This window comes from Sapajus apella, unplaced genomic scaffold (assembly GCF_009761245.1).
Source record: "Sapajus apella isolate SASKATOON/1434 unplaced genomic scaffold, GSC_monkey_1.0 scaffold51, whole genome shotgun sequence".
Lineage (NCBI taxonomy): Eukaryota > Metazoa > Chordata > Mammalia > Primates > Cebidae > Sapajus > Sapajus apella.
Window position 1 is genome coordinate 15,371,276 of NW_022436991.1, and position 26,826 is coordinate 15,398,101.

At 53.0% G+C, this 26,826-nt stretch overlaps 3 protein-coding genes across 4 annotated transcripts in view; all 3 read right to left on the reverse strand.

The window, feature by feature from the left end:
• The window catches only part of MVP (major vault protein), a 31,199-nt gene extending 13,430 nt beyond the window's left edge, over positions 1-17,769 (reverse strand). The window contains exons 1-6 of the mRNA XM_032243163.1: positions 17,645-17,769; positions 4,912-5,071; positions 4,522-4,717; positions 1,828-1,951; positions 1,587-1,718; positions 143-237 (exon numbers count right to left, since the gene is read on the reverse strand). Of these exons, the coding sequence (XP_032099054.1) occupies positions 143-237; positions 1,587-1,718; positions 1,828-1,951; positions 4,522-4,717; positions 4,912-5,036 (672 nt within the window). The 5' untranslated portion in view covers positions 5,037-5,071; positions 17,645-17,769. The remainder of the gene's footprint in view (positions 1-142; positions 238-1,586; positions 1,719-1,827; positions 1,952-4,521; positions 4,718-4,911; positions 5,072-17,644) is intronic.
• Positions 17,770-18,038: 269 nt separating this feature from the next.
• Positions 18,039-21,532, reverse strand: PAGR1 (PAXIP1 associated glutamate rich protein 1). Its single transcript, XM_032243169.1, has 3 exons — positions 20,746-21,532; positions 20,463-20,545; positions 18,039-18,581 (listed from the first exon to the last, which is right to left on the reverse strand). Exons 1-3 carry the CDS (start codon positions 21,225-21,227, stop codon positions 18,382-18,384), a joined length of 765 nt encoding a protein of 254 aa, XP_032099060.1. The 5' UTR covers positions 21,228-21,532; the 3' UTR covers positions 18,039-18,381.
• Positions 21,533-21,874: 342 nt separating this feature from the next.
• PRRT2 (proline rich transmembrane protein 2) lies at positions 21,875-25,676 on the reverse strand. 2 transcript variants are annotated; one of them, XM_032243168.1, is made up of 4 exons: positions 25,434-25,676; positions 23,808-24,751; positions 23,278-23,410; positions 21,875-23,119 (listed from the first exon to the last, which is right to left on the reverse strand). In XM_032243168.1, the coding sequence occupies exons 2-4, from the start codon at positions 24,684-24,686 to the stop codon at positions 23,109-23,111; spliced, it is 1,023 nt and encodes a 340-aa protein (XP_032099059.1). In that variant the 5' UTR covers positions 24,687-24,751; positions 25,434-25,676; the 3' UTR covers positions 21,875-23,108. The 2 variants fall into 2 exon arrangements, with proteins under 2 accessions (XP_032099059.1, XP_032099058.1); XM_032243167.1 differs by having other exon boundaries at positions 21,877-22,400.
• Positions 25,677-26,826: the final 1,150 nt, after the last annotated feature.

Below are 26,826 nucleotides of genomic sequence, written 5' to 3' on the forward strand. Positions count from 1 at the left end.
GTAATCTAATCTCTGAATTTTTTTAAGTGATCCTAAAATTATTGCTTCTCTTTTACTCTCATGCCATCCTGCCACTATTCACTGCCTCTCGGAAGGTTCCCTAGCCCCAGGTCCCTTAAACCACAGCCCCCAGAGCACCAACCTTTTCCGTAAGGATCACGGCATCCACCAAATCCAGGACTTCCTCAAACACCCCTGGGAGGTACGCCCCCACTGTGGTGACCAGCCATTCTTCCCCTGGGCCGAGAGTGGAGGGTAAGTGACGAGGGTCCACCAGCCTGCTCCCCACCTGCCTCTCCCACAGCCTAGACTCAGGGGATTGGCAGATTTCATTGGCAAAGAGACGCCACTGGCCCAGGCTCAAGGTCCTGACTACAGTCCTCTTATTCACTCTTTTGAAGCCAGAGGAAAACAAACTGCCACCCCAGTTGAATTTTAAAAGACTTTTTTTTTTTTTTTTTTTTTTTGAGATGGAGTCTCCTTCTGTCACCCAGGCTGTGATCTCAGCTCACTGCAAGCTCAGCCTCCTGAGTTGAACTGATTCTCAAGCCTCAGCCTCTTGAGTAGCTGGAATTACAGGCACATGCTACCATGCCTGGCTAATATTTGTATTTTTTGGACAGATGGGGTTTCACCATGTTGCCCAAGCTGGTCTCAAACTCTCGGCCACAAGTGATCCACCCACCTCGGCCTCCCAAGGTGCTGGGATTCCAGGCGAGAGCCATCGCACCTAAAAGCCTTCCTGAGGCCCAAGTTGCTGCTATGCCGACAGCGTGCTTTGCCTTCTCTAAGCTCCAAAGACCAACTTTTATCCTCCTAAAACAGGCAGCAGAACTGCCTCTGGTAGAGCTGTGGATGTCCTTGGGTTTATTGGAGAAGCCAGAGTGCCTGGATGCAGGTCCCAGCCTCACCCTGCCTGGCCACAACCCAGGGCAAGCAACCAGCGTTCTGTGTCCCAGTTTTGTTATACAGAAAGTGGGAATGGCAGTGGCTCGAGGTAGTACCTCTGTTGCCCAGGATGGAGGGCAGTGGTGCAATCACAGCTCACTGCGGCCTCCACCTCCTAGGCTCAAGCAATCCTCCCTCTTCAGCCTTCCAAGTAGCTGGGACTACAGACATATGCCAAAATGCCTGGCTAATTTTAAAATTATTTGTAGAGACGGGGTCTCACTGTGTTGCTCAAGCTGGTTTTGAGCTCCTGGGCTCAGGCAATCCACCACCTAGGCAAAGTGCTGAGATGACAGGTGTGAGACACTGTACCTGCTGGCCCACATTTGTCAACTGTATTTAAACATGTGCTTTGTTGATCCAGAATCAGATAAGACATGGCTACCACCCATAGCTCACTGTGAAGGTGGGGGAAGGAAAAGCTACGTCAGGCCCCATGATCATTTTCCAGCCCAAATGGAAACAGCATGAAGCGGGGGTGGGGAAAGAATGGCAGTGGGCGGCCCTCAACAGCTTTCAAAAGATACCAGGAAAGCACCTCTCTGGGGCTACAGGAGGCTTTCCTTAAATTTTCTATGTTTTCCCTGCAGTGGGGGCCCCTCCTGCCCACCTGCTCTCATTGCCCCTCAGTGCCCCACCTGTCACCCTTTCCTTGCCGTCCCGGTCCCAGCACTCTTTGCGGGCCCTCAGCCGCAGAGCCTGGTTCTGCCTGATGATGGTGGCCTGAATGATCTCCATGACCTCCACTTCCTTCCGGGGGATGTACGTGCCTGGGGAGGGAAGAAGACGTGGAAGGTGATGGTCAGAAGGTATTGGGGCTATGGCAGGAAGGCAGGGAGCCCCTGACCCCGACTTAGGCTCCGCGGAGACAGAACTTACCAGGTCCCTCGAAGAGCCACTCGTCTCCGGCCACCACTTTGTCTCCATCTTTATCCTCAAAATCGAGCAGTGCCTTCAGATGGAGGGCAGTGTTGGGCAGAACCACCTGCAGGGGTGTGATGTCCTAGTGGGGAGGAAGGTGGGGACACAGAACAGTCAGTGCTGTGACCCCAGTAGGGCCACACCTGATGCTCTGGAGGCAGGTCCACAGCATCCATCTCTGCATGTCCTGAAGTAGGACCGGGGTAGAGGCCAGGCGTGATGGCTCTCGCCTGTCATCCCAGCACTTTGGGAGGCTGAGGTAGGAGAATCACTTGAGCTCAGACATTCAAGACCAGCCTGGACAACATAGCAAGACCCCATCTCTAAAAAAAAAAAAAAAAAAAAAAAAAATTTAGCCAGGCATGGTGGTCCACACCTGTAGTCCCAACTACTCGGGAGGCTGAGGCAGGAGGATCACTTGAGCCCAGGAGGTTAAAGCTTCAGTGAGCTACGACTGTACCATTGCACTCCAGTCTGTCTCTTTTGAGACAGAGCAAGACCTTGTCTCAAAAAAGATAAAAGATCAGGAGACATAACCAAGGTCACACAGCTAGTAAGAAACAATCAAGACTTGAACTCTGGTCTTGAGTGAAGCCTGCGCTGCACCTGACTCTGATGAGCCTGGTCCCAGGCTGGAGGAGCGGGCAGAGCGACTCCACTCCACCCACTGGCCGCACACCAGCTAGAGAGCAGGGTGGAGGCTTCCCACTCTGAGCGCCTTTCCCTACAGGGCACCCTGGTTGTGGTGGCGAGAACATATCCCATCTTCATGAAGTTTAAATTCCAGCAGGGTGATAACACACAGATGTCGACCATTCTGTCCCAGCAGACTACAGATACTCCGAGGGTGAGAGGTTCTTCAGGTGTTCAGATGAAGGAGAAGTTAGAGAGGCCCTTTGAATTGAAACTGGGGCTCAAAGGAAAAGCTGGCTTCTTTTGGGGGGAAGGGGGACAGGGTCTCTCTGTGTGATCCAGATCCAGGCTGGACTGCAGTGGTATAACCATGGCTCACTGCAGCCTCAACCTTCCAGGCTCATGTGATCCTCCCGCCTCAGCCTCCTGAGTAGCTGGGATTACAAGTGTGTGTTACTACTTCCAGCTAATTTTTTTTTTTTTTTTTTTGAGACAGAGTCTTGCTTTGTCATACCAGCTCACTGCAACTTCTGCCTCCAGGTTCAAGGGATTCTCATGCCTCAGCCTCCTGAGTAGCTGAGATTACAAGTGCACGCCACCACATCTGGCTAATTGTTGTATGTTTAGTAGCGATGGGGTTTCCCCATGTTGGCCAGGCTGGTCTTGAATTCCTGACCTCAAGTATTCTGCCCACCTCAGCCTCCCAAAGTGCTGGGATTACAGGCATAAGCCACTGTGCCCGGCCGAATGTGTTCTTTAAAATGAAAGCTTAGAGGGCATGGTGGCTCACGCCTCTAATCCCAGAATTTTGGGAGAACAAGGTAGAAGGATCGTTTGAGTGCAGGAGGTCGAGGCTGAGTGAGCTCTGATCATTCCACTGCACTCCGGTCTAGGCAACAGGAGGAGATCCAGTCTCAATTAAAAAAAAATTTTAAAGTACAAAAATCCCCATATACTCTTCACTTGGATTCCTTAAGGGGTATCATCTTAATCATTCTCCATTTTCTCTCTACACACACGCTTCTTCCCCAAAACTGTCTGCACCTAAGTGGACATGAATGTCTCTAAAAGCTCCCCAGGTCCTGCCATTATGCATTCAGGATCAAGTGGCACGGGTTAGTAAAGTCAGTAAAAAAGCATTGAATGGCCAGAAGGTAAAGATGGGAGAACAGGTAAGGGAATGAAGGTGGGACGCTCACCTGCTCAGGCCCAGGCCTGAGGCCAAGGGAGACAAGAGGCTGGCTGCAGGTTCAGGCCTGTGACGGCTTCTCCTAGAACAGGCACAGCCTAGGCCTGGGCTTGTCACTGCTGCTTTGGCACTGCCCACCAGTGTCTGGCACTGGGTGAATGAAGTGCTTAACCTTGGCACATGTTATTTAATGCCAGACTGGCTGGGCACTTCAGGCAGGCACTGGAGCCTGGGAAATTAGTGGATGAGATGGGCTGGCAGTTCTCAGAAAAGAGGCAAGTGTGTTTGAGGCATGTGTGCAGGACGGGGGCGGCTGGAGGTGAGTGGAGGTACAGTGAGTCAATTCCACCCCTGGTGACAGCCGGCAAGTGTCTCTGCCCACCCCTCCCACTGCCCTGGTTTGTTTTCCATTTAGTATAGGCCGGGTACAGTGGCTCATGCCTGTAATTCCAGCACTTTGGGAGGCCAAGGCAGGCGGATCACCTGAGGTCAGGAGTTTGAGACCAGCCTGGCCAACATGATGAAACCCTGTCCCTACCAAAACTACAGAAATTTGCCGGGTGTGGTGGCAGGTGCCTGTAATCCCAGTTACTCGGGAGGACTGGGGAGGCTGAGGCAGGAGAATCGCTTGAACCCAGGAGGCGGAGGTTGCAGGTAGCTGAGATCATGCCATTGCACTCCAGCCTGGGTGACAAGAGCGAACCGCTGCCTTAAAAAAAAAAAAAAATTAACAGCATCTAGAAAAAAATGTTTAAAGAAAAGGCAGTCCAGAGCCCAAGGCAAGTGGAGCATAGGTAGGGTAGTGCAGAGGGAGTGAGGAAGCCAGGTACCTTTTCCAGCACCTCCCCTGGGTACAGGGGGAAAGGGTCCTGGGCCAGCCTGATCTCGAGGTCAGCGTGGCGAAGCCGAACTTGCCCTGTGACATCAAACAGCACCGAGTCCTGGGCATCCCGCGACACAGGGTTGGCCACTGTGCAGTAGTGGCGTGGGGGGACGGTCACCATGCGCATGGGGGCAAACAGTACCCTGCAGGAAGATGAGAAGAGGTGTGAGGCCTGAGGACTTGGGACCAGGTCTCCACTACCACAGGAGACACCAAATGAGAGAAACCTATCACCCAAGCGAGGGCCACTCCTGCTTGGGAACAGGGAGGACGAAAAGGATGATCACGCCAGCCAGACCCATGGGCCCCCACAGCCCTGAGTCTCCCCAACACCTACCTCTCGTTGTCCTGCCGGATGTAGGTCTTTGGCCCAACCTCCACACGGGACACGTTGCTGTTCTGGTCCAGCACGTGGATGTAGTGGTATGGGGGAATGCGGATGATGAACTCTTCAGTTGCCATGGTGACTCCTAAGCCCAAAGCTCACCAGAAGATGACTGGCAGGTAAGGGAGAGGACACAGGATGAGCCTGGGGAGCCTGGGCTGGGGCAGGCATGAGTCTGGAGAGAGGCCCTTGGTGGGATACGGCCTTACCTCCTCCAGCCAGGCCACCGCACCCTTTCCTGTCCATATCCGCATGTTCCCCGTCTTCACCCCACCCAAGATGACACAGCCTATCCTGACCACACCTTTGCCAAGAACTGCTTGATGCAGTAAGCCACAGAGGCCCAGGCTTCCTTGCCCATTCCGTTCCCTCACTCCCATCAACTACTTCACCTACACTGCTACCAGCACTGCAAAGGGCTTCAGATCAAGGCACTCCCAGTCCCTAAGGTGGAGAAATACAGCAAGCTGGGAGAGTGGGGAGCCATGGAGGCAGTGACGTGGCCTTGTCCAGCACGTAACAGGCAGTGGCTCTGAGGAGCTGTCTGGCTCCTCTGGGGGCAGGGGCAGGCTTTGAGAATCCTGAGGCCCTGGCTGTATTCAAACATCAGCCCATAGCCAAAGAATATCTGTACGCCTCAGGTAGTGCAGTGGCTAGGATTCAGCCATAACAAACACAAGGAAATGTTTGCATGAGCTGTGTCTACACCCCCGCCCCTGTTCCTACACTCTCAGTAATCCTGGGATGAATGTGAAGACCTGGCCCACTGCTCGTGAAAGGGATCCCAGATGGAACTGAGGCTTCCACAGGACCAACTGCATTAGAAACACTGCAAATCACTCTCACCCCTTCACCCCCAGTTCTCTCACCCTCAGCTCCCGCAGTTGTGAGCAAGGGTGGGGTGGAGAGGAAGGAGAAGGGGGATAATGATCATATTTCACCCATCCCATCCATCTGCTTCTGAATCCTGAGTGGAGTGCCACACACCCTACCTAAGCCCCATCCCTGCCCCCAGCACCCCTCGGACTTTGGACATGTCCCTTTGAGTCACACAAATGGAACCATTTACTAGGTGCTCCAGAGCCTCATCCTTAAGAGACTCATGTCAGGCTTCTTTATTTTTTGAGACAGGGTCTCATTCTGTTGCTCAGGCTAGAGTGCAGTGGTACAATCATAGCTCACAAAAGCCACAAACTCCTGGCCTCAAGCAATCCTCTAGCCTCAGCCTCCTGAATAGCTAAGACTACAGGTGCACGCCACCATGTCTTTTTTTTTTTTTTTTTTTTTTTAGAGATGAGGTCTCATTATGTTGCCCAGGCTCGTCTCGAACTCCTGGCCTGCTCACCTCTGCCTACCAAAGTACTGGGATTACAGGTGTGAGCCACTGCACCCAGCTGATGAGGAGGCTCTTTTGTCTGGTTGTGGCCTCAAAAATATCTGGCCAGGTGCAGTGCCACATCCCTATAATCCCAGCATTATGGGAGGCAGAGCGAGACTGTCACAAAAAAGTGGCTTTTCATCAGTTCCACCATCTGCCCAGCCTCCCACCCCAGGTGAGAAATGCAAGGGAAGAAGGGAGTGACCTGGCCTAGGAAAAACAGGCAGGAGCCATGAATTACAGAAGAAAGACTGGATACAGCCCAAGAGAAGAGTTATACTTGAGTCCTACAATCCGTAAAATTTCAACTTTTTGTTTAGAAATTGTGAATCTTCACAAAATCCCAATTCCTGCTTCACTTGAAGAATTAGAAGACCAGCAACACAGCCTACAGTCAAGCCTCAGCCGCCCCTTCAGATGGAACACAAGCTTCCCCACCTACCACAGTCCCCATCACCCCACACTGCCTTACGGCCACACCATTGCACTCCCCCACTTGTTGAAAAACCCTTTAACTCAGCAGTGTCCAATGGAAACTTCTACAATGATGGCAATATTCTAAATCTGTGCTGTCTTTGGACTAACCACATCCACATGTGGCTCCTGAACACTTAAAATGTGGCTAGCGGCTGGGCACTGTGGCTCATAGCGTTTTGGGAGGCTGGGGCAGGTGGATCATCTGAGGTCGGGAGTTTGAGACCAGCCTGGTCAACATGATGAAACCCTGTCTCTACTAAAAATACAAAAATTAGCTGGGCATGGTGGCATACACCTGTAATCCCAGCTACTCGGGAGGCTGAGGCAGGAGAATTGCTTGAACCCCGGAGGCAGAGGTTGCTGTGAGCAGAGATCTCATCATTGCACTCTGGCTCTGGAAGACAAAGCAATACTCCATCTTGGAAAAAATCAAATGTGACTGGTGCATCTGAGGAACTAAATCTTTAAATTATTTTTTGAGACAAGGTCTTGTTCTGTTGACCAGGCAGGAGTACAGTGGCACAATCATGGCTCACTGCAGCCTCAACCTCCAGCCTCAAGCGATCCTCCCACCTCAGCCTTCCAATTAGCTGGGATTACAGGTATATGCCACCAGGCCTAGCAAAAATTTTTTTTTTTTTTTTTTTCCCTGCAGAGATGAGGTTCTGCTATGTTGCCTAGGCTGGTCTCGAACTGCTGGGCTCAAGCAATCCTCCTGCCTCAGCTTCCTAAAGTGCTGGGATTAGAGGTGTGAGCTACTACACCCAGGTGATTTTAATTTAAATTGCCAAACATGTCTGGTTGATCCCATATTGGACAATGGAGTTCTAAATAGTTGAGCCCCGGATAGGGACAATGAATCCTTCAAGGCCACACAGCAAGTTAGTGGTACTGTTGGGACTAGAACCCTGGTGGAACGCCTGGTCCTGTCTTTCTAGAGAGGCATCATGGTCCCATCATTGGGGCACCCATTCTGAACTGAACTGCCAAGGCTTACAACTCTGATGGGCTGTTTTCATGTTTTTATATTGTTTCCTTACTGCCTTGCCTCATTTTGAGAGAGGTTACAGTTTGGATGTTTTCCTGGCACACTCCACATCACAGGTAGGTTATTCTGCTGCTCGTTCTTTCATCTTACAACTTTTGAGTCGGAGTTTCGCTCTTGTTGCCCAGGCTGGAGTGCAATGGCGCGATCTCGGCTCACCGCAACCTCCGCCTCCTGGGTTCAGGCAATTCTCCTGCCTCAGCCTCCTGAGTAGCTGGGACTACAGGCACGCGCCACCATGCCCAGCTAATTTTTTGTATTTTTAGTAGAGACGGGGTTTCACCATGTTGACCGGGATGGTCTCGATCTCTTGACCTCGTGATCCACCCGCCTCGGCCTCCCAAAGTGCTGGGATTACAGGCTTGAGCCACCACGCCCGGCCCCATCTTACAACTTTTTATGAGATCTGAACTTAATACTTTTCTGTTGCTAATTTTTGTTCAAAGTTACTTTCCCCTCATTTCTAGGAGGGTAGCTTGTCTAACAATCAGAGTTGCTACTTTTTTTTTTTTTTTTTCCTGAGACAAGTCTTCTTCTGTCACCCGGGCTGGAGTGTGGTGGCATGATCTCAGCTCACTGCAACCTCCACCTCCTGGGTTCAAGCGATTCTCTTGCCTCAGCACCCCCAGTAGGTTGGACTACAGGCACACACCACCATGCCTGGCTAATTTTGGTATTTTCAGTAGAGATGGTGTTGGTCGGGTTGGTCTCAAACTCCCCACCTTGTGATCCACCCACCTCGGCCTCCCAAAGTACTGGGATTCTAGGTATGAACCACCACGCCCGGCCCTCCTCTCGCCACTCTTAAGGGGACCTTGTCTTTTCTTCCTATTGCCCTGTGCTGCCCAGCTTTGATTTCACTCCCCAGTTGCTCTACAATACTGGGCGCAGTTCTGGAAAGGCAATTTCCTAGAGTCCAGAGGGCTGGGACTGCCTGGATCTGGACCTTTTTTTTTGGGCAGGGGGCCAGGGGGATAAGGTCTCTTTGTTGCCCAGGCTGGAGTGTAGTGGTGTAAATCATGGCTCACTGCAGCCTTGAACTCCTCAGCTCAAGGGACCATCTCAGTCTCCCGAGTAACTGGGACTGGAGGTACATACCACCACACCTAGCTAATTTTTAATTTTTTGTAGGTGTAAGGTCTTTGTTGTCCAGGTTGGTCTCAAAATCCTAGCCTTAAATCATCATCCAGCCTTAGCTTCCAAAAGCACTGGGATTACAGGTGGAGCCACCATGCCCAGCCAGGATGCCTGGATCTTGGCTCTCACCATTATGGGATCGGTGATCTTGGACAAGTCCCTTGACCACCCCATGCCTATTTCCTCATCTACAAAATCATCAACCAAGTTAGCACATAAAGCACTCGGAACAGAGCCTGGCTCTTCATCCACCCTGTCTGACTGCAGAGGAGGTAAGAGTGCCTGAGGCCCAGCTTTCCTATCCAGTGTGGGATCTAGGGAATGTAACCAGTGCCGGGGGCTCCCCATCTGACCTGGCACGCCGGTTTAAGCCTCGGTTGTTTACTGGTCAGTGGCAAATCTTGTTTCACCCCAGCTGCAGGGATGGAACAGCAAGTAGGGACTTCACTGCCAAGCAAAGTTTTTTCCACTGCTCCCTTGGTGGGTTCTCTGCAGGGCAGAAACCTGGCCAGGAAACCAGATGGGAGAAGAGGAAGGGCTGGGGCTCTGAGCGGAGGTACAGACTGGGCTCTGAGGCCCCCCAGGGAAGATCTGAACTCTAGAAAGCCATGCAAGGTTGGAAGCGGGCTCTGGGAACAGCCTCCATTGGCTCATTGACTGATGACCCCCCATACCCCCCACAGCTGAGGCCTCTCCACCATCTGCTGCCCCAGCTGGGCCCAGTCAGGGGGGCTGAGTGCCGCGCCCAGCTCAGCCCGGTGACTCAGCAAGTCATCCTCACGGCTGGACTCCTGCCTTGTTCTGAGGCCAAGCCCTCGCCAACTGCCCCTGCATCAGCACTGGGACCCCACCTCGCCTCCCTGACCGCCCGCCTGCTATACCCCAAACCTGGGCCTTCTGCCTACACCACCTGCCAGGTTCAGCTAGGACAGGTCTTGCCTTCTACCCTCACCATCCATGGAGGTGAGCCAGGAAAACCCTTTGACTCAGCAACACATTCCTGACAAGTCTCAGATTTAGGTTTTTGTAGTTTCCTTCCAGATGACATGCGCAGTTAGAGGATTTTACTTCCAATAGATCAGGGCCCTCTAAAGACAATGGCATGGATTGTGTTGACCTTTGAAAGGTTCTGCCCAGCCTTCAGGCTTGGCCCCAACTCCCCAAATCCACTCACCCACCCATCTCCCTTCAGTCCCTGCTTCTGAGGCCTGCCCTAGTTGAGTCTCAGTGTAGATGCCAGTCCTGCCTGATCACACCTCTCTCAGGTGTCGTGAGGCTCCTGCAAGAACCAGAACCAGCTTTCACCCAAAATCCCACCAGCATCTCTCCCACCATGAGGCTAAATGGGCAGAGAACTAAAGAGCCTGTCCGAAGCAGAAACCTGGCTCGTCATCTAGTTAAAAGAGGGGCTCTTGGCTGAGAGGGGTGGCTCACACCTGTAATCACAACACTTTGGGAGGCTGAGGGTGGGAGGATGGCTTGAGGCCAGGAGTTCAAGACCAGCTTGGGCAACAGCAAAACTTAATAAATAAATGAGTCATGAGTCATTACTTCCCAGAGAGCTTCAGGGTCAACTGTGAGTAGCCGATACAGTGAGTGAGTTTTTTTTTTTTTTTTTGAGACGGAGTTTCGCTCTTGTTACCCAGGCTGGAGTGCAATGGTGCGATCTCGGCTCACCGCAACCTCCACCTCCTGGGTTCAGGCAATTCTCCTGCCTCAGTCTCCTGAGTAGCTGGGATTACAGGCACGCGCCACCATGCCCAGCTAATTTTTTGTAGTTTTATAGAGACGGGGTTTCACCATGTTGACCAGGATGGTCTTGATCTCTTGACCTCGTGATCCACCCGCCTCGGCCTCCCAAAGTGCTGGGATTACAGGCTTGAGCCACCGCACCCGGCCTTTTTTTTTTTTTAAGACAGACTTTCACTGTCACCCAAGCTGGCGTGCAGTGGCACGATCTCGGCTCACTGCAATGTCCACCTGCCTTCCGGATTCAAGCAATTCTTTTTTGTTTTGTTTTGTTTTCTGGATTCAAGCAATTATCATGCTTCAGCCTCCCAGTAGCTGGAATTACAGGCACATGCCACCAAGCCTGGCTAATTTTTTGTATTTTAGTAGAGATGGGATTTCACCATGTCACCCCCAGGGTGGTCTCAAACTCCTGAGCTCAGGCAATCTGCCTGCCTCAGCCTCCCTAAGTGTTAGGATGACAGGTGTGAGCTACCACACCTGGCCCATAGTGAGTCTTAACTAGCAACTGACCAAGTGACCACACTGCCTACAGCATCTGCAGTGAGCAGAGTGGCACCACCTGGAGGCTTGTTAGCAATGCAGCCTTGGGCCCCACCCCAAAGCCACTGAATCCCTGGCATTATAACTTGGCTGCCAACGACTTGCACACACGTTTAAGTCTGAGCAGCTCTGGTCTAAAGCCGAGACTCACGGCTCAGGCTGCACACTAGTCATCTGGAAATGTTTTTTTGTTTTGTTTTGTTTTTTTGAGATAAGACTTCCGCTCTTGTTGCCCAGACTGGAGGGCAATGGCAACATCTTGGCTCACTGCAACCTACGCCTCCTGGGTTCGAGCAATTCTCCTGCCTCAGCCTCCCAAGTAGCTGGGATTACAGGTGTACACCACCGCACCCAGCTAATTTCCTATTTCTCTTTTAGTAGAGCCGGGGTTTCACCATGTTGGTCAAGCTGGTCTCGTACTCCTGACCTCAAGTGATCCACCCACCTTGACCTCCCAAAGGGCTAGGATAACAGGCATGAGCTGCAGTGCCCTGCCTGGAGATCTTTTTTAAAGCCATCCATCTCTGGTGATTCTGTTTAATTGGACTGGGTGAGGTTCAAGCACTGCAATTTTAAAAAGTTCTCCTCTCTGACTCTTAATATACAGCCAGGATTGAGAGCCAGTGGGAAAATGTCACTCCAGCAGTTTTTAGCACTGGCAGCATGCTCCTGGGCCACTTACTAGCCTCTGAGCCTTCCTCTCCAGTGAAGTGAGAATAAAAGTGACTGTTGACCAGGCTCGGTGACTCACGCCTGTAATCCCAGCACTTTGGGAGGCCAAGGTGGGAAGATCGCTTGAGGCTAGGAGTTCCAGATCAGCCTGGGCAACACAGGGAGAACCTGTTGCTACCAAAATCATAAAAAATACTAGCTAGGTGTGGTGGCACACACCTGTGGTCCCTGCTGCTTTGGAGGCTGGAGGTGGGAGGATCGCCTGTACCTGGAAGGTCAAGGCCGCAGTGAACCGTAAATGGAGCTCACAAGTGCACTCTGACCTGGGCAACAGAGTGCATGCACTCTCAACGCACTTTTTTTTTTGAGACCATCTCAAAAAAAAAAAAAAAGAGAGAGCTCCAAGATGGCTGATCACTAGCAGCTCAGGATTGTAGCTCCCACTGAAAGAGCAGAGAACGAGAGGACGCCACACTTTCAGATGAATTTTTGTTGCTCACGCACCAGGAGATTCCCAGCGGAGGAGCCCCACGTGTCGCCAGCGTGACTCTTGAGGCCGGTGAGGCGGTTTTGCCGCTGCCTTGGAGCGGCGGTTCTTGGTGCAGAGTCAGAAAAGCACCATCAATCTTAAAGCCGCTGTTTTGGCCGGCGCAGTGGGTCGCTCAGATTTTAGTGCCAGGAATCAACAAGTTGGACGTCCATTCAGAAACTCAACTATAAAGACGGTAATTATAAAGACCACAGATGGATAAATCTATAAAGAAGGGAAGAAAACAGCCTAAAAAGGCTGAGAATACCCAAACTCAGAACGCCTCTTCCTCTACAGGGGATCACAGTTCCTCATCAGCAACAGAACAAGGCCTGATGGAGAAAGACTGTGTTCCATTAGCAGAAGCAGGCTTTAAAAAGTGGATGATAAGAAACTTCTGGGAATTAAAAGAACTTGTTCTAACCCAATGCAAAGAAACTAAGAACTTGGAAAAAAGGTTTGACGAAATGTTAAAAATAACACACAATTTAGACAGGAATATAAGTGAATTAATGGAGCTGAAAAATACAACACGAGAACTTCGCGAACTATGCACAAGTTTTAACAGCCGAATTGATCAAGCAGAAGAAAAGATATTAGAGGTCGAAGACCAACTTCATGAAATAAAACAAAAAGACAAGATTAGAGAAAAAAGGATAAAAAAGAACAAGCAAAGTCTCCAAGAAATATGGGACTATGTGAAAAGACCTAATCTACGTTTGATAGGTGTACCTGAATGTGACGAAGAGAATCAATCCAAGCTGGAAAATACGCTTCAGGATATTATTCAGGAAAACTTTCCCAACATAGCAAGGCAGGACAATATTCAACTCCAGGTAATAAGAGAACACCACAAAGATATTCCTCAAGAAGACCAACCGCAAGACACATACCCTCAAGCCAGATTCACCAGGGTTGAAATGAAGGAGAAAATACTGAGGGCACCCAGAGAGAAAGGTCAGGTGACCCATAAAGAGAAGCCCATCAGACTCACAGCAGATCTCTCAGCAGAAACCCTACAAGACAGAAGAGAGTGGGGACCAATATTCAACATCCTTAAAGAAAAGAACTTTCAACCCAGAATTTTACATCCAGCCAAACTAAGCTTCATAAGCGAAGGAAAAATAAAATCTTTTGTGAACAAGCAAGCACTCAGAGATTTCATCACCACCAGGCCTGCTTTACAAGAACTTCTGAAAGAACCACTACAAATAGAAAGGAACAACCAGTATCAGCCTTTCTAAAAAATACCAAAAAGTAAAGAACATCAACATAATCAAGAATTTACATCAACTAATAGGCAAAACAGCCAGCTAACATTAAATGGCAGTATTAAACTCATATATTATTATTAATTCTAAATTTAAATCGACTAAATTCCCCAATCCAAAGACACAGGCAAAAAAAGCCAAAACCCATCGGTATGCTGCATCCAGACCCATCTCACATGCAAGGATACACAAAGACTCAAAACAAAGGGATGGAGAAAGATTTACCTACCAAATGGAGAGCAAAAATAAATAAATAGAAAGCAGGAGTTGCAATTTTTGCTGATAAAATAGACTTCAAAGCAACAAAGATCAAAAGAAGCAAAGAAGGATATTACATAAAGATAAAAGGATCAATGTAGCAAGAAGAGCTAAAGATCCTAAATATATATGCACCCAATACAGGAATACCCAGATATATAAGACTTATAAAGAGACTTGGACTCCCACACAATAATAGTGGGAGACTTACAGATCAATGAGACAGAAAGTTAACATCGATATTCAGGACTTGAACTCAGATCCGGAACAAGTAGACTTAATTAACATTCATAGAACTCTCCACTTTAAATACACAAAATATACACTCTTATCAGTACTACATCACACGTATTTACAGGTTTAAATGAAATGTTGGTTGGCTGCTTGTTAATTATTTTCTTCCCTCATTTATTTTTTATTTATTTATTTTTTTTGTCTCTATTATTAAACATAATTACAGACATACCCATTTTTAGACTGCATTTTAGCTCGGGCAATAAAGCAACACCCCTGTTCTCTCTCCCTTTTCCTCTTCCTCTTTCTTCCTTTCCTTTATTCTTTTTTTTTTTTTCTTCCTCTAAAAAAAAAAAAAAAAAAAAAAAAAAAAAGAAAAAGAAAGTGACTGCTTTCTGAAATCAGAGGTATTAGAGGATAGAGGGTCTCTGATGCACAGTAGGACCTGGAAGGAGGATAAAGATCTGTTCCAGGCTGGGCATGGTGGCTGTAATCCCAGCACATTTGGAGGCCGAGGTGGGCAGATTGCCTGAGGTCAGGAGTTCGAGACCAGCCTGGCCAACGTGGTAAAACCCTGTCCCTACTAAAAATACAAAACATTGGCTAGGTGTGGTAGTGGGCACCTGTAGTCCCAACTACTCAGGAGGGAGGCAGGAGAATTACTTGAACCCAGGAGGCAGAGGTCATAGTGAGCTGAGATTGCCCCACTGCACTCCAGCCTGGGCGACAGACTGAAACTCTTGTCTCAAAAACAAAAACACCCAGCTCTGGTTGCAGGCTGCTCGTCAAGAGCAGGGAACTGTACTTATTCTCCTTCAGCCCATCCCCTTACCCAGGTCCAAGCAGCCTCCTTTGTCCCCAACCCCAGGGCTCTTAGTCCCGGCGATCCAGAGGTTGGAGGTGAGGTCGGTGACCCAGCCCTGTCCCCAGACCTCCCACAGCTTCAGGTTCAGAAAAAGGCATGTAAAGTTTGGTATAAACAGGAACACAACTTCATGGAGTTTCTCCTCACTGATTTAAATATTCTAGTCTATTTAGAGAATGAGTCACATGACTCAGGAATTACCAACAGCCTATTTTCACCCAGTGGCTTCCTGGTTTACCCGCTTTAGGAGATCATTAATGGAAATTGAGAATCTGTCTCACATAAATTGCCTTTTTAAAAAGCCACACAGTTTTAGGAACTTCTCTTCCCAAGGAAATCGTATCTGAGCTCCAGCCCAACTGGGCCACTCTGTGGGAGGGGGAACAGCCTGGTGGCCTTCAGGAGGTGAGGGGGAGACAGAACAGCTCAGCCAGCCCAGACCTCCACTTGTTCTCCCTCCCCCCATTCCTGCCAATTAACGCCAGTCACTGGAGACAAGAACCAACTGGATCAGATACGACCCACGAACCAAGCTTCGGAATCCCTCATCTACAGCAATATTTTCTAAACTTGCCTAATCGTAGGACTGAGCTGGAATATATATATGTATGTAGGTATGTGTATATATATATATATATATACACACACACACACACATACATACATACATACATATATATATATATATTTTAAAAAACAACTCCCCCCACACACAAATCAGAGACGGAGGTCTCCTCATGTTGCTCAGGCTTGTCTGCAACTTCTGGCCTCAAGCCATCCTCCCACCTGGGCCTCCCAAAGTGCTGGGATTACAGGCTCAAGTCCCCATGCCCGCCTGGAACTCTTAACCGCACTCCGGCTGCTTTTTGCAGGCCTCACTTCTGACCCACTGGGTCTAGGTTTTCGGGAGACAGCCTCTGGACCCTGTGTTCTAGGCAAATGCCCCCAAAGTAACAGCTCCCACTTACCATGAGCTTAATCTGTGTCAGGCCTCAATTAACTCATGTTATCCTCACAAGAGCCTGAAAGTTAAGAAACTTGCCCAAGCACGCAGTTATCAAAGGATGAAGCTGAAAGTCCGCTCTGGGCATCATGGCTGCAGAGACCACAAACTAGGAGGCAGTGGCTTCTCAGGCAGAAACAGGAAGATTCTAAACCGAGAACAAGGACTAGAGGACCTGGGTGGGGCTGGGTACTTTCCCAGATGGCGCCAATGGCAGTTCAAAGGTGAGTGTTTTCTGTAACCCGGGCCAGTGCCCAGCCTCTGTTTCCCCAGGACTTGGGAGGGCAGCACCCAAGGTAACCTGAGCACCCCGTTACCTTGGAGCCCTCAGGCTGTCTCTGGGCCACCCACTCAGGGTGGCCTCCCTACCTGCTCAAGGCTGTCCCGCCTTGAGGGCTACAGAGGGCTGTCCCGCCCAAACAGCCACACCCCAGGGCCAACCCAGTGCTCTGTGTGCCAAGGGAGTTTCTGGGAGAGCCACCTGATACTCCACGTGACAACCAGCCTTTCCCCCATCACCCAGGGGTCACCCAGGCAAGGAGCAGAGGACACAGGGGCCATCAGCCTATCACCCCCACCCAAGGGACTGCTCTAAGATCCCCAGAATCTCAGTCTGGTAGGTACAGCTAAGCATCCTCCCAAAAAGGGAAAGAACCTTGGTTACCAAATTCTATGCCTTCTGGAAATCACTCTAATGACTTCCGGAATGATCGGCTGAGGCCAACATCTGCATGGGGCAGTAGGAAAGCCTCCTCTGTCAGAGTTAAGGGGCCTGAATATGGACAGGTCACATTCTTGGGGGTCAAGGTGACAGGCCAGAGCCCAGGTCCCCAGGACAGTGCAGGTGAGTAGAGCAAGCACCAATCTAGCTCTGAGATGGGGTCTGAATGGACCCTGGGAGGTTGCCCACCTGACATCTCATGTGGAACCCTGAATCAGAGAGAGGCCCGAGAGTTGCAGGGCAGTGGGGGACAGTGTCGGTGAGTTAATCTACCTTTACTTCAAAACCCAGAAAACTAGGCCGGGCGCGGTGGCTCAAGCCTGTAATCCCAGCACTTTGGGAGGCCGAGGCGGGTGGATCACGAGGTCAAGAGATCGAGACCATCCTGGTCGACATGGTGAAACCCCGTCTCTACTAAAAATACAAAAAATCAGCTGGGCATGGTGGTGCATGCCTGTAATCCCAGCTACTCAGGAGGCTGAGGCAGGAGAATTGCCTGAACCCAGGAGGCAGAGGTTACGGTGAGCCGAGATCACGACATTGCACTCCAGCCTGGGTAACATGAGTGAAACTCCGTCTCAAAAAAAAAAAAAAAAAAAAAAACCCAGAAAACTCCCATTATTGGAAAGTGAAATCTCCCAAAGCAAAGCCACCGCCCATCTTCCTTCCCCACTCTGATTCAGGTTTTCCCTGCCCCCCAGCGGAAGCAAGGCCCTTGAAAACAGGACAGGGTTAAAGAGAGCCTCAAGGGATACAAAGATCTGCCCGATTTGAGGTTTGGGGGGCCAGTACCACGTACTCACATCTAGAAGTGCAGCTAGCTGCAACACACGCCAGAGATGGGGAACTCTCACCCAGCCCTGGGGCTCACTTCCCGGCAGGCCAAGGCAGGCCTGGCCCAGGGGTGGGGCTTGGGAGTTAAAGGGCCCTTGCAGCTGGTTCTCATTTTGTCCTCTGGGCTGTCTCTGCTGCAGCTGAAAGCACACCACTCCCTGCCCGCTAATCAGCTTCTGCCTTGGAGCCAGCTGGCGGCACTGGGGTGTGGCTGAGAGAGGCTGGAAAGCCCGAGACAGGGCAGGTGCTGACTGAGGGGACCTCTGCCCATCTGGCTTTCATTTTCCAATCTGGGTGAATACAGTTCTGCCTCTCCCTTCAAGTGTGGCCAAACTGTTGAGGCTCCAGCTATAGTCACTCCTCTTAAGAGATGATAGCTCTGCATCTTTTATTTCAGACTCAGAAAATTCAGTCCCAGTCTCCAAATAGGTGTTCAATAGAAAACACGCACATGCGCTCATGCGTGCGCACGCGCACACACACTCTCTTCCTTTCACACACACACACACACACATACACACACACACACTCTCTCTCTCTCTCTCTCTCTTTTCTCTCTCTTCCTCTTTCCCTCTCCTGCAACGTGCTGTTTGGGAGCTTGGGGTTTCTCTCTTCTTCCCAAGTTTCTCAGTGTCTCGGCTGGGGAAGGAGGGCCCAGGCCCCAGCAGGTACAGACTCTGCACCCTAGAGGCAGGAGCAGCAGGAGTCAGTATTTCCGCTGCCGAGGGAAGAGGCTGCTCCCTGAGGATCGGAGTGAGGGGCTGGTGGGGCTGGGGTCTTCCGAGTCCAGGCTGAAGAGGTCCCTCCCAGTACGAAGGATCTGCTCCTCCAGCTTCTTGTGTCGCTTCATGTCCGAGAGCACCTTGTCCAGGCGGGCCTCCCGTTTCTGGCTCCGGGCTGAGCTTCCTGGAGAAGGGGAAGGTAAGATACATGGAAGGGATGGAGGCGGTGTGCACCAGACCTGCCTTAACTTCACTCGTCACTTGGGGAGCTAGTTAAACATGCAGGTCCCCAGGCCTCTGCCTAGGAAGACCTGAGGTTCAGGGTTGGCCCTCAGGAAGGGTGAGTGGTGAAGGTCTTGAATGACAGGATGGCATGAGCAATGTGAAGAGCAGGGAGGACCATATGGGGGAGGGGGACGGCAAGGGTAAAGGCCCAGGACAAGAACAGAGTTCTGTTCAGAGACGAGTGCAGAGAGCTGGCACTCTTGCTCTTCCCTGGCAAGATGGAATCCCTTGGAAAATTTTAAGTAGAAAAGTGACATGACTTATGGTCAGGCGCAGGGGCTCAAGCCTGTAATTTCAGCACTTTGGGAGACTGAGGTGGGCAGATCACTTGAGGTCAGGAGTTCAAGACCAGCCTGGCCAACATGGCAAGACCCCATCTCTACTAAAAATTACAAAAATTAGCTAGGCGTGGTGGCATGTGCCTGTAATCCCAGCTGCTCGGCAGGCTGACGCAGGAGAATCAATTGAACCCAGGAGGCGGAAGTTGCAGTGGGCTGAGATCGTGCCACTGCACTCCAGTCTGGGCAAGAGACTTTGTCTCAAAAAAAAAAAAAAAAAAAAAAAGAGGACACAATTTATATTTTAAAAGGATCATCTGAGTTGCAGAAACTGGAAGCAGACAGCCCAATTAGGAGCCACTGCACTATATAGGCAAAGATGGTGGCTGGGATGGGGATGTGGTGTTGAAAGTGGAGAGCAGCAGAGGTACTTGGAATGTACATCTTGTAGTGAGCAAGACTTGCTGTTGGTGTGAAAGTGCAGGTAAGAGAGAGAAATCAAGAATGGCTCTAGGCTGGGTGTGGTGACTCACGCCTGTAATCTCAGCATTTTGGGCGACCGAGGCAGATGGATCACTTGAGCCCAAGAATTTGAGACCAACCAGTCTGGCCAACATAGCAAGACCTTGTCTCTCCAAAAAAAAAAGAAAAAAAGAAAAAGAAAAAAGACATGACTCTGAGGGTAAATTCTAGAAGGGCATGTGGGGTGGGAAATGGAGTCACTGGTGTGATTAAAAATGTACATGGTAGTAGAGGATGCGAGCTACATAATATTGAAAGGCCAGGACCTGGACTTCTGGGAATGGGAAACATAATAGAATTATTTGTAATTTTCCAGAATCAATGACCAGTTTTTTTAAGGAATTATCTGTAATTTTTTTTTTTTTTTTTAAACAGAGTCTCACTCCGTGGCCCAGGCTAGAGTGCAGCGGTGTGATCTCAGGTCACTGCAACCTCTACCTCCAAGGCTCAAGCAATTCTGCCTCTCCAGTAGCTGGGATTACAGGCGCTGGCTACCACAATCGACTAATTTTTTGTATTATAACCATCCCTTAAAGGAAGACAAGGGGCTGGGCACAGTGGCTCACGCCTGTAATCCCAGCACTTTGGGAGGCGGAAGTGGGTGGATCACGAGGTCAGGAGTTAAAGAGACCAGCCTGGCCAACATGGTGAAACTCGGCGTGGTGGCTCGCCTCTAATCCCAACTACTTGGAGGCTGAGGCAGGAGAACTGCTTGAACCCGGAAGGTGGAGGTTGCAGTGAGCTGAGATCGTGCCATTGCACTCTAGCCTGGGCGACAAGAGCAAGACTCTGTCTTAAAACAAAAAAAGGAAGACGAGGTAGTAGTCTAAGTCATAAAGATGGTAGTACTGGTGAATGCTCTCTCCTGTAGCTGAAGTTATGTGGCAGCTGAGGCAGCAAGCAAAGGCCTCTAGGGGAGCCGATCTGGGGTAACTGAGCCGAGGCTCTTCACCTCCCCAACCCTCCCCTCTCCTTTGTACCTGGGGTGCGTCGCCGGTCAATTAGGGAGTCCTTTGGTGTCACTGGCTCATCATCAAAATCAAATTCCGTGGGCATGTGTGGTCTGGGACAGGTGAACAGAGTGGAGGGTGAGGGCGGTCCTCCCCCCCACCCACACATGTGCTTCTCCCCTGCCCAGTCCTCCTCCCTCGCTGGCTTCCCTCCCTCCGCTTTCCAGGCTCCTGGGTCCCATATTTTCCCCTCCCTACTTCCTCCTGCCATCAGGGAGCAGCCCCGGGACAAGGTGTAAGAGTGTGCTTTTACTTTTCCTCTTCCTCTTCTTTGGCCTCCGGCTCCTCATCGGATCTCTCTTCTTCGCTCTGGGCCTCGGGCGTGGGCGGCCGGCGAGGCAGGATCTCTGCTTGCAGCTCCAGGGTACCGTGGGCAGCCAGCAGTTCATAGAGCCGCTGGATTTCGGAGGGCTGGGGCATCCAGGGCTGCCCATCCGCGGGCAGCTCCACCTCCTCGTCGCTGCAGGGCACACACCAGTCCTCGGAGTCCCCCTGGGTGGGCTCTTCCCCACTGGCACTGGGGGCTTCTCCCTGCGCCTCCTCGCCCCCGGACCCCTCACGCTCGGTCTCCTCTCGGCCTCCTTCTCCCTCGTCCTCGGCCTTAGCGGCCGAGGCGGAGGGGCCTCCGGTATCCTCCACGGCCAGAGCCTGGAGGCCGGAGGTCACTTCCCCTTCTTCAGACAGAGGCGCCGCCGTGGTGGCCGCAGTGTCTCCATGGCCCCGGGCAAGGGACATAGGGCCCTAGGGCAGGGACCCTGCGACGACAGATGCTGAGTCCGAAGCCAGGGTCCCCCAGGGATCAGGCTCCCCGGGGGAGTTAGGGACCGTCTTCAGCCAATCAGGATCCCGCAAAGGACTCCGCGGCCAGACCGCCCGTCCCCGGGAGGGGGCGCTCAGTCCCCGCCAAGGACCCCGCCCCGGGGATCGAGGTCCGGTACTCTTGACACTCCCGGGCCCCGCAGAAACCACTTTCCGAGCCCGAGAAGGGGAAGAAAAGGGCGGTCCACTCTTCTCGCTTCCACGCCGCCCCTCTCCACACCTGGACGCGGCGCCCTCTCCCCAGACCTCGCAGTTCTAGGCCGCGTCAATTCAGCGACCGTACGCACCTGGAACTAAGACCCGCCTCCCGGGCTGCGCAGGGTCACAGTACGCAGGCGCACAGAAATGGCGCGGGAGGCTCCGCTCCACTCAAGGCTACTTGAAGAGGAAAGCGAGGGAAGGCTTGCACATGCGCGGGTAGGCGCGCAGGCTTCGGCCCATAGTAAAGATGGCCACCGGGACGGCGCATGCGCATATCACACAAAAAAACGTTCTGCGGGAAGAGAGGGAGCACCGCCTCGCCGGCGGGACAAACACAGAAACCAACCGAGACTGGAGGCGAGTCTCATGCAGTCTCCGTTTATTGGTGTTTCAGACTCATGCAACATCCGGCATACAAAAAGGGATAAATCAATTTGATATATATATATTTTAAAGAATTTTAGTTTCTTTTTCCCCCAGACTTTTTTTTTTTTTTTAGGGAAAATTAAAAAAAACAAACCCGCCAAATCTGAACCATGCTGTGGCTCGGTCCCCGCCTCCTCAGCGGGCTGTCGCGTGCAACAAACCTCCCCCGTCATCTTAGAAAGTAATTATAGAGCTCCCGCCCCGCCCTCGCTCCTGCCAGTGGGAGCTTTGGTCCTATTTTTTGGATTCTTTCATTACGAAACACGTGAAGAAATCTAGCCCGACACCTTCATGAAAAACTCGCAGACTGGGGTTGAAAAGCCCAGGTGGGCGAGTCAACTCCAGCTGACCTGGGAAGGGTCAGCGCCTTGTCCCTCCCTTCTCCCCTGCGCGCGTTCGGAACCGGTGCTCGCCACCCTCGCAGAAGTCCCCACACGAGGCCCGGCTTGCCAGCTCTGCGACCTGCAAGGCACCCTTGGGTGTCCGAGCCTGGGCGGTCCCAGCGGAGAACAGTCGGAGCCCGGGGTTGGGGAGCCCTCTCCCAGCACTGCTCCCCACCCCCCAGCCTGATCTAAGTGCTGTCATTTTTGCAGAGGAAACGGTGCCGGGAGGGTGGAGAAGAGGATGCCTTAGGGGAGATGAGGAGGCAGGAAGAGGAAGGGGGTGGGAAGCGGAGAGGGAAGGGGAGATGATAAAGAAGGGAAGGAAGAGAGGACTTGGGGGTGGGGAGGATGCCAAGACAATGAAAGTTGGGAGGAGGAGGCCAGGGTGGAGGTCCAGAGAATTTGAGAGGCTGGAAGAAGTGCAGGGAGGCCAGCCGGGAGAGATGCAGGGAGGCTGAGAGCGAAGAGTTGGGGAGGTGTTCAGGGAGGTTTCCAGGGTGCAGGGAGGTTTCCAGAAGTGCAGGGATAGGGGGCCAGGAGGCTGCAGGGGATGCAGGCAGAAGTGCAGGGAGGTTGGAACCAGTGCAGGGATGAGGGAGGCCTACAGTTGGCAGAAGAGCCTGGCAAGATGCAGGAGCAGGACAGAAGCTGTAAACAAGGCCGCTCAGGCTCCCTTGGTCCTTAGGGGTGGGGGCCAGGGCCATCAGTTGGGCTTCCCCCAGGGGAGGGATGGGCCCAAGGCAGCTCCCAACAAGAAGAAAAGTCTTGGGATTCAGGGCAGAGCCCCTCACTTATACACTGTGGGAGAGGAGAGGGAAGGACAGATGGGCAGGGGGACAAGGAGCGACAAAGGAGAGGTAAGGAGGACAGACAGGAGAAAGCAGGGGCAGGGGTTAGTAAAGCTGCCCTTGCCAACCCTTCCACTCCTCCCCTGCCTGTCCCAAGCCCCCACTCACCGCCTAAGTTGATGACGCAGGAAGCGATGATGATGAGGACTCCCCCCACCAGCGCCACGATGCTTAAGAGCTTGGCCACACGGCCCAGACGCTGGGCCCCATCCACGTCCCCCTGCTGCAGGCTGTTCCGGGACTGGGGTTAGGGTGAGGGGTGGAGGCACATGGCCAGGGTCAGGAGAAGCCAGCCCAGAAGGGGATCAGGTGGAAAAGTCATCCAGAAGAGAGAGGCCAGCCCCATGGAGGGAAGATAAGGGAGGAAGGGGGAGAGGAGGGGCAGAGGAAGGAGGGCACAGGTCAGCAAGGCCGTGTGACATGTGTGTCTCCATATCCCTCCCACCCAAAGGGGCAGGGCAGTGGTGGCTCAGAGGGTTAGGTCCTAGGGAGAGGCAAACAAAGGCCCTGGAATTGGGGAGGTGGGATCCATGCAGAGAGAGGGGAGGAAAGGCATGGTTACTCCTGGGCCTCTGTCCCAGCACTGATGGGAAGCCGGGAGCCACAGCAGGCTTGGGCCAGGGTCCCATGGGGCTCACCATGACAGCATAAGCGAAGGCCACAATGTTGACAGGCCACATAGGGCAGAAGCAGGACAAGATGGCAAGGATGATGTAGTCCCGAGGTTTCTGGGTGCCTTCACCCCCCTCCACCCCAGGACCTGCCAGCTGGGAGCTGGGGTGGCGGCTCAGGCTACCTCGGGGAGATCCTGGATGCCCACTATGTGCCCTTCCCAGTCGATCCTCCTCAACCAGCTGCTGCAGTACTCGGGGGGGAGCCCCATTGGCTGGGGGGGATTTTTTTGAGGGTGGTGAGTGAGGCTCAGGAGCTGGGCCCTCTTCCCCATCGCCAGCCTGCAGGGGCACCACTGCCCCATTCTCTTGCTTTTCCCCTACACTCTCAGACAGAATCTCAGGAGTGGGGTCTTCCTTGGTAGGGAGCTCTGGTTGAAGGTCTGGCTTGGGGGTGGGCTGGGAATCTGGCTGGGGGTCTGGCTGGGGAGCAGGCTCTGGGACTGGCTCAGGTGGGGCTGCAGACTCAAGCCTGGACCCCTTGTCTTCAATGGTCTCTTTGCTCACTTCTGGTTTGGACACTGTTTCTTGACATGGCTCTTCCAGGCTGCAGTTGGCCTTTGATTCCCCTCCTGGGCTTAAGCTGAGGTCTGAGCCCTGGGCTGTTTCTGGGGCCCCAGCTGGGGTCTCTGTGGTTTCTGGAGTCAGCCCAGCCTTGGGTCCTGAGTCCACAGGGGCTGCAGTGGTATCTGGGCCTGGCTTCGAGGCCTCTGGCTGGTCTGGGACCCCTGCTAGGACCTGGGGAGGGCCAGTTTCAGCTTCAGAACGGCTAGGCCCTTCACCTGGAACCTGGGGACTCTCCTCAACCCCCTTCATTTCAGAGACCTCAGAGCTGGTGGTTGCCATCTTGAAATGGGAGAGGGGAGAGAACCCCTATGGGGAGGATGGAATAGCAGAGGCAGCCGCGAACCCTGGAAGATGAGAAGACAGGCTTGGGGTGAGGAGGGAAGAGGGCGCTCAGCACTGCAGGCCCAATTGGGCCACATTCCTGTCTCAGGGCCAGGCTTGCAATGCCTCTAGGGAAAGTAAGAAAAGTTGGGGTTTCCTTTGCCTTAGGGTGGGACATCCCTGGGGGTGGAGTGCTCCTACTCTAAGTCTTCCGCTTGGAGAGCCCTGGGGAAGATTAACCCTTTTGTAAACAGGACCTTCTCCATGGTCTCTCCCTGGGTCCATCTAACAAGATCCAGACTCTTAGATCTCAGCCGATGCCCCAGTATCCCAAAATCAACGAGCTGTGCAAACACCCAACACTCCGAAAGGCAGACTGGGCAGAGAACCCGACATTCACATTCCACTCCCTCTGCATCCTCCCCTCCTCCCGGTGCGCCCAGGCGGTGCGGGTTTTCTAGCTGCGCGTTTAGGGCGAGGACGCCCCCGCCCCTCCCTGGGGGACTTGGTTATCTCCTCCGATCCCCTGTCAGCCCCTCTCCCGGGGCTTCCCTCGCCTTCGGTGGGCTGGCGCCTTCTCCCGATGCTTCAGCCCGCCCAGCACCACCACCAGCCCTCTGACACCCGCATTCCCAAGCAGCCCGCCCGGCGTCGGCCGTCGGTCGGTCCGCTCCTACCCGCAGCCTCAGTCTGCCCGGGTCTCACCTCGACGCCGGCCTCGGGACAACTCCCGCTGCCTCTGCTGGCTTTTACAGCAGCCGCAGCCCGGGAGGGAGCAAGTCAGTGAGGGAGGGAGGGAGGCGGCGGGTCTCCCTCCTCTCCCCTCCCTTGTGCTCATCCCCTCCTCTCCGGTCCCCTCCCCTACGCTCCTCCGCCGCCGCCGCACGCCGCCCCCGCCCCTCGCGAGCCTCCGGCCCCTCCCGCTAGCCCAAAGGAGCCACGCGTTACCCAGGCAACCAGCCCGGGGACCACTCGCGCCCCCTCCCTGCCCCTTCCCACGCGCGCCTCCAGGCGGGGCGGCCTCCTTCCTAAGTCCCCGGCCCCTCCCGTCAACGGTCACCGGGATTCCTGGAAGAGTCGGGGATCTGGGGAAAACGAAGAGGGTTCTGCGAGGATACGGGACCAGTGAGGCAGGCAGGACCGGGTGGAGGTGCCCCTACGAGGAGAGCAAGGAAGATGGGGCAAGACGCGGGGAGGCTGCAGAAGCGGCGCAGGGTTGGGTTTCAAGAGAACGGAGCCTGCAGAAAGCAGCAGCAGAAACGGGCTCAAAAAAGGGGCCCTGGAAAGGACGAAGCAGGGTTAGGAAAGGGAATTCCAAGGGGCAGGGCAGAGGCTGCAGGGCCGGCCTGGAACAGGAGGGGGCTGGGCAGAGGAGCCCGTGTAAACACAGGGTGGCCCACGCCCAGGATGAGGGACAGGTGCAGCTTTCATTCTGAACCTGGCAACAGCCACAGAGCTCGGGACTCCTCGGCCTTTCCGCAGCCGCATCGCCCACCATGCCCTCAGGGCTGTGACGGGAGCAGGGAAGGATGCGGCTGGGGGCTGAGTAGTGGCCACGGGTGTAGACAGAGGGCGGTATTCCAGTCTGGCAGCTGTTTGGGTTTCTAATGGGGCCTCTTCAAACCCGCAGGGGTTATTCTGGGTTTGTCCCGATTGGGAATTCCCCAGAGACCTGGAACTTGCGCTCCACAGCCTCGGGAGCCTTGGCCCCACCCTAAATGTGTGCTGCCGCCACTAGGGCTGCTCCTGGGGAAGGCGGACCCAGAACCCCACAGCCGCACAGGACAGAGCAAGGCTGGACTGACACCGGACCGGGAAGAAACCCTTAGGGGTGGAGGCAGTTGCTTGGTGAGGGCAATTCATTCAATCCAGAACCAGAAACAGGATTTTATTTAAAATTTATTGTAATGGGGTCCGCGCAAAAGGAGGGGGTGGAGGGTGGGGTACATGCAGGGGACACAGGAACACGATGACATGGCCAGGGCCACAGCTTCTGTCGTGGGGAAGAGGGATGAAAAGACAAGACCAGGGCTGGAGCTGGGGTGGAAGAGGGGAGGGGGACACTGGCTGCATTCCCCCACCCCCAGGAAGCACCTCT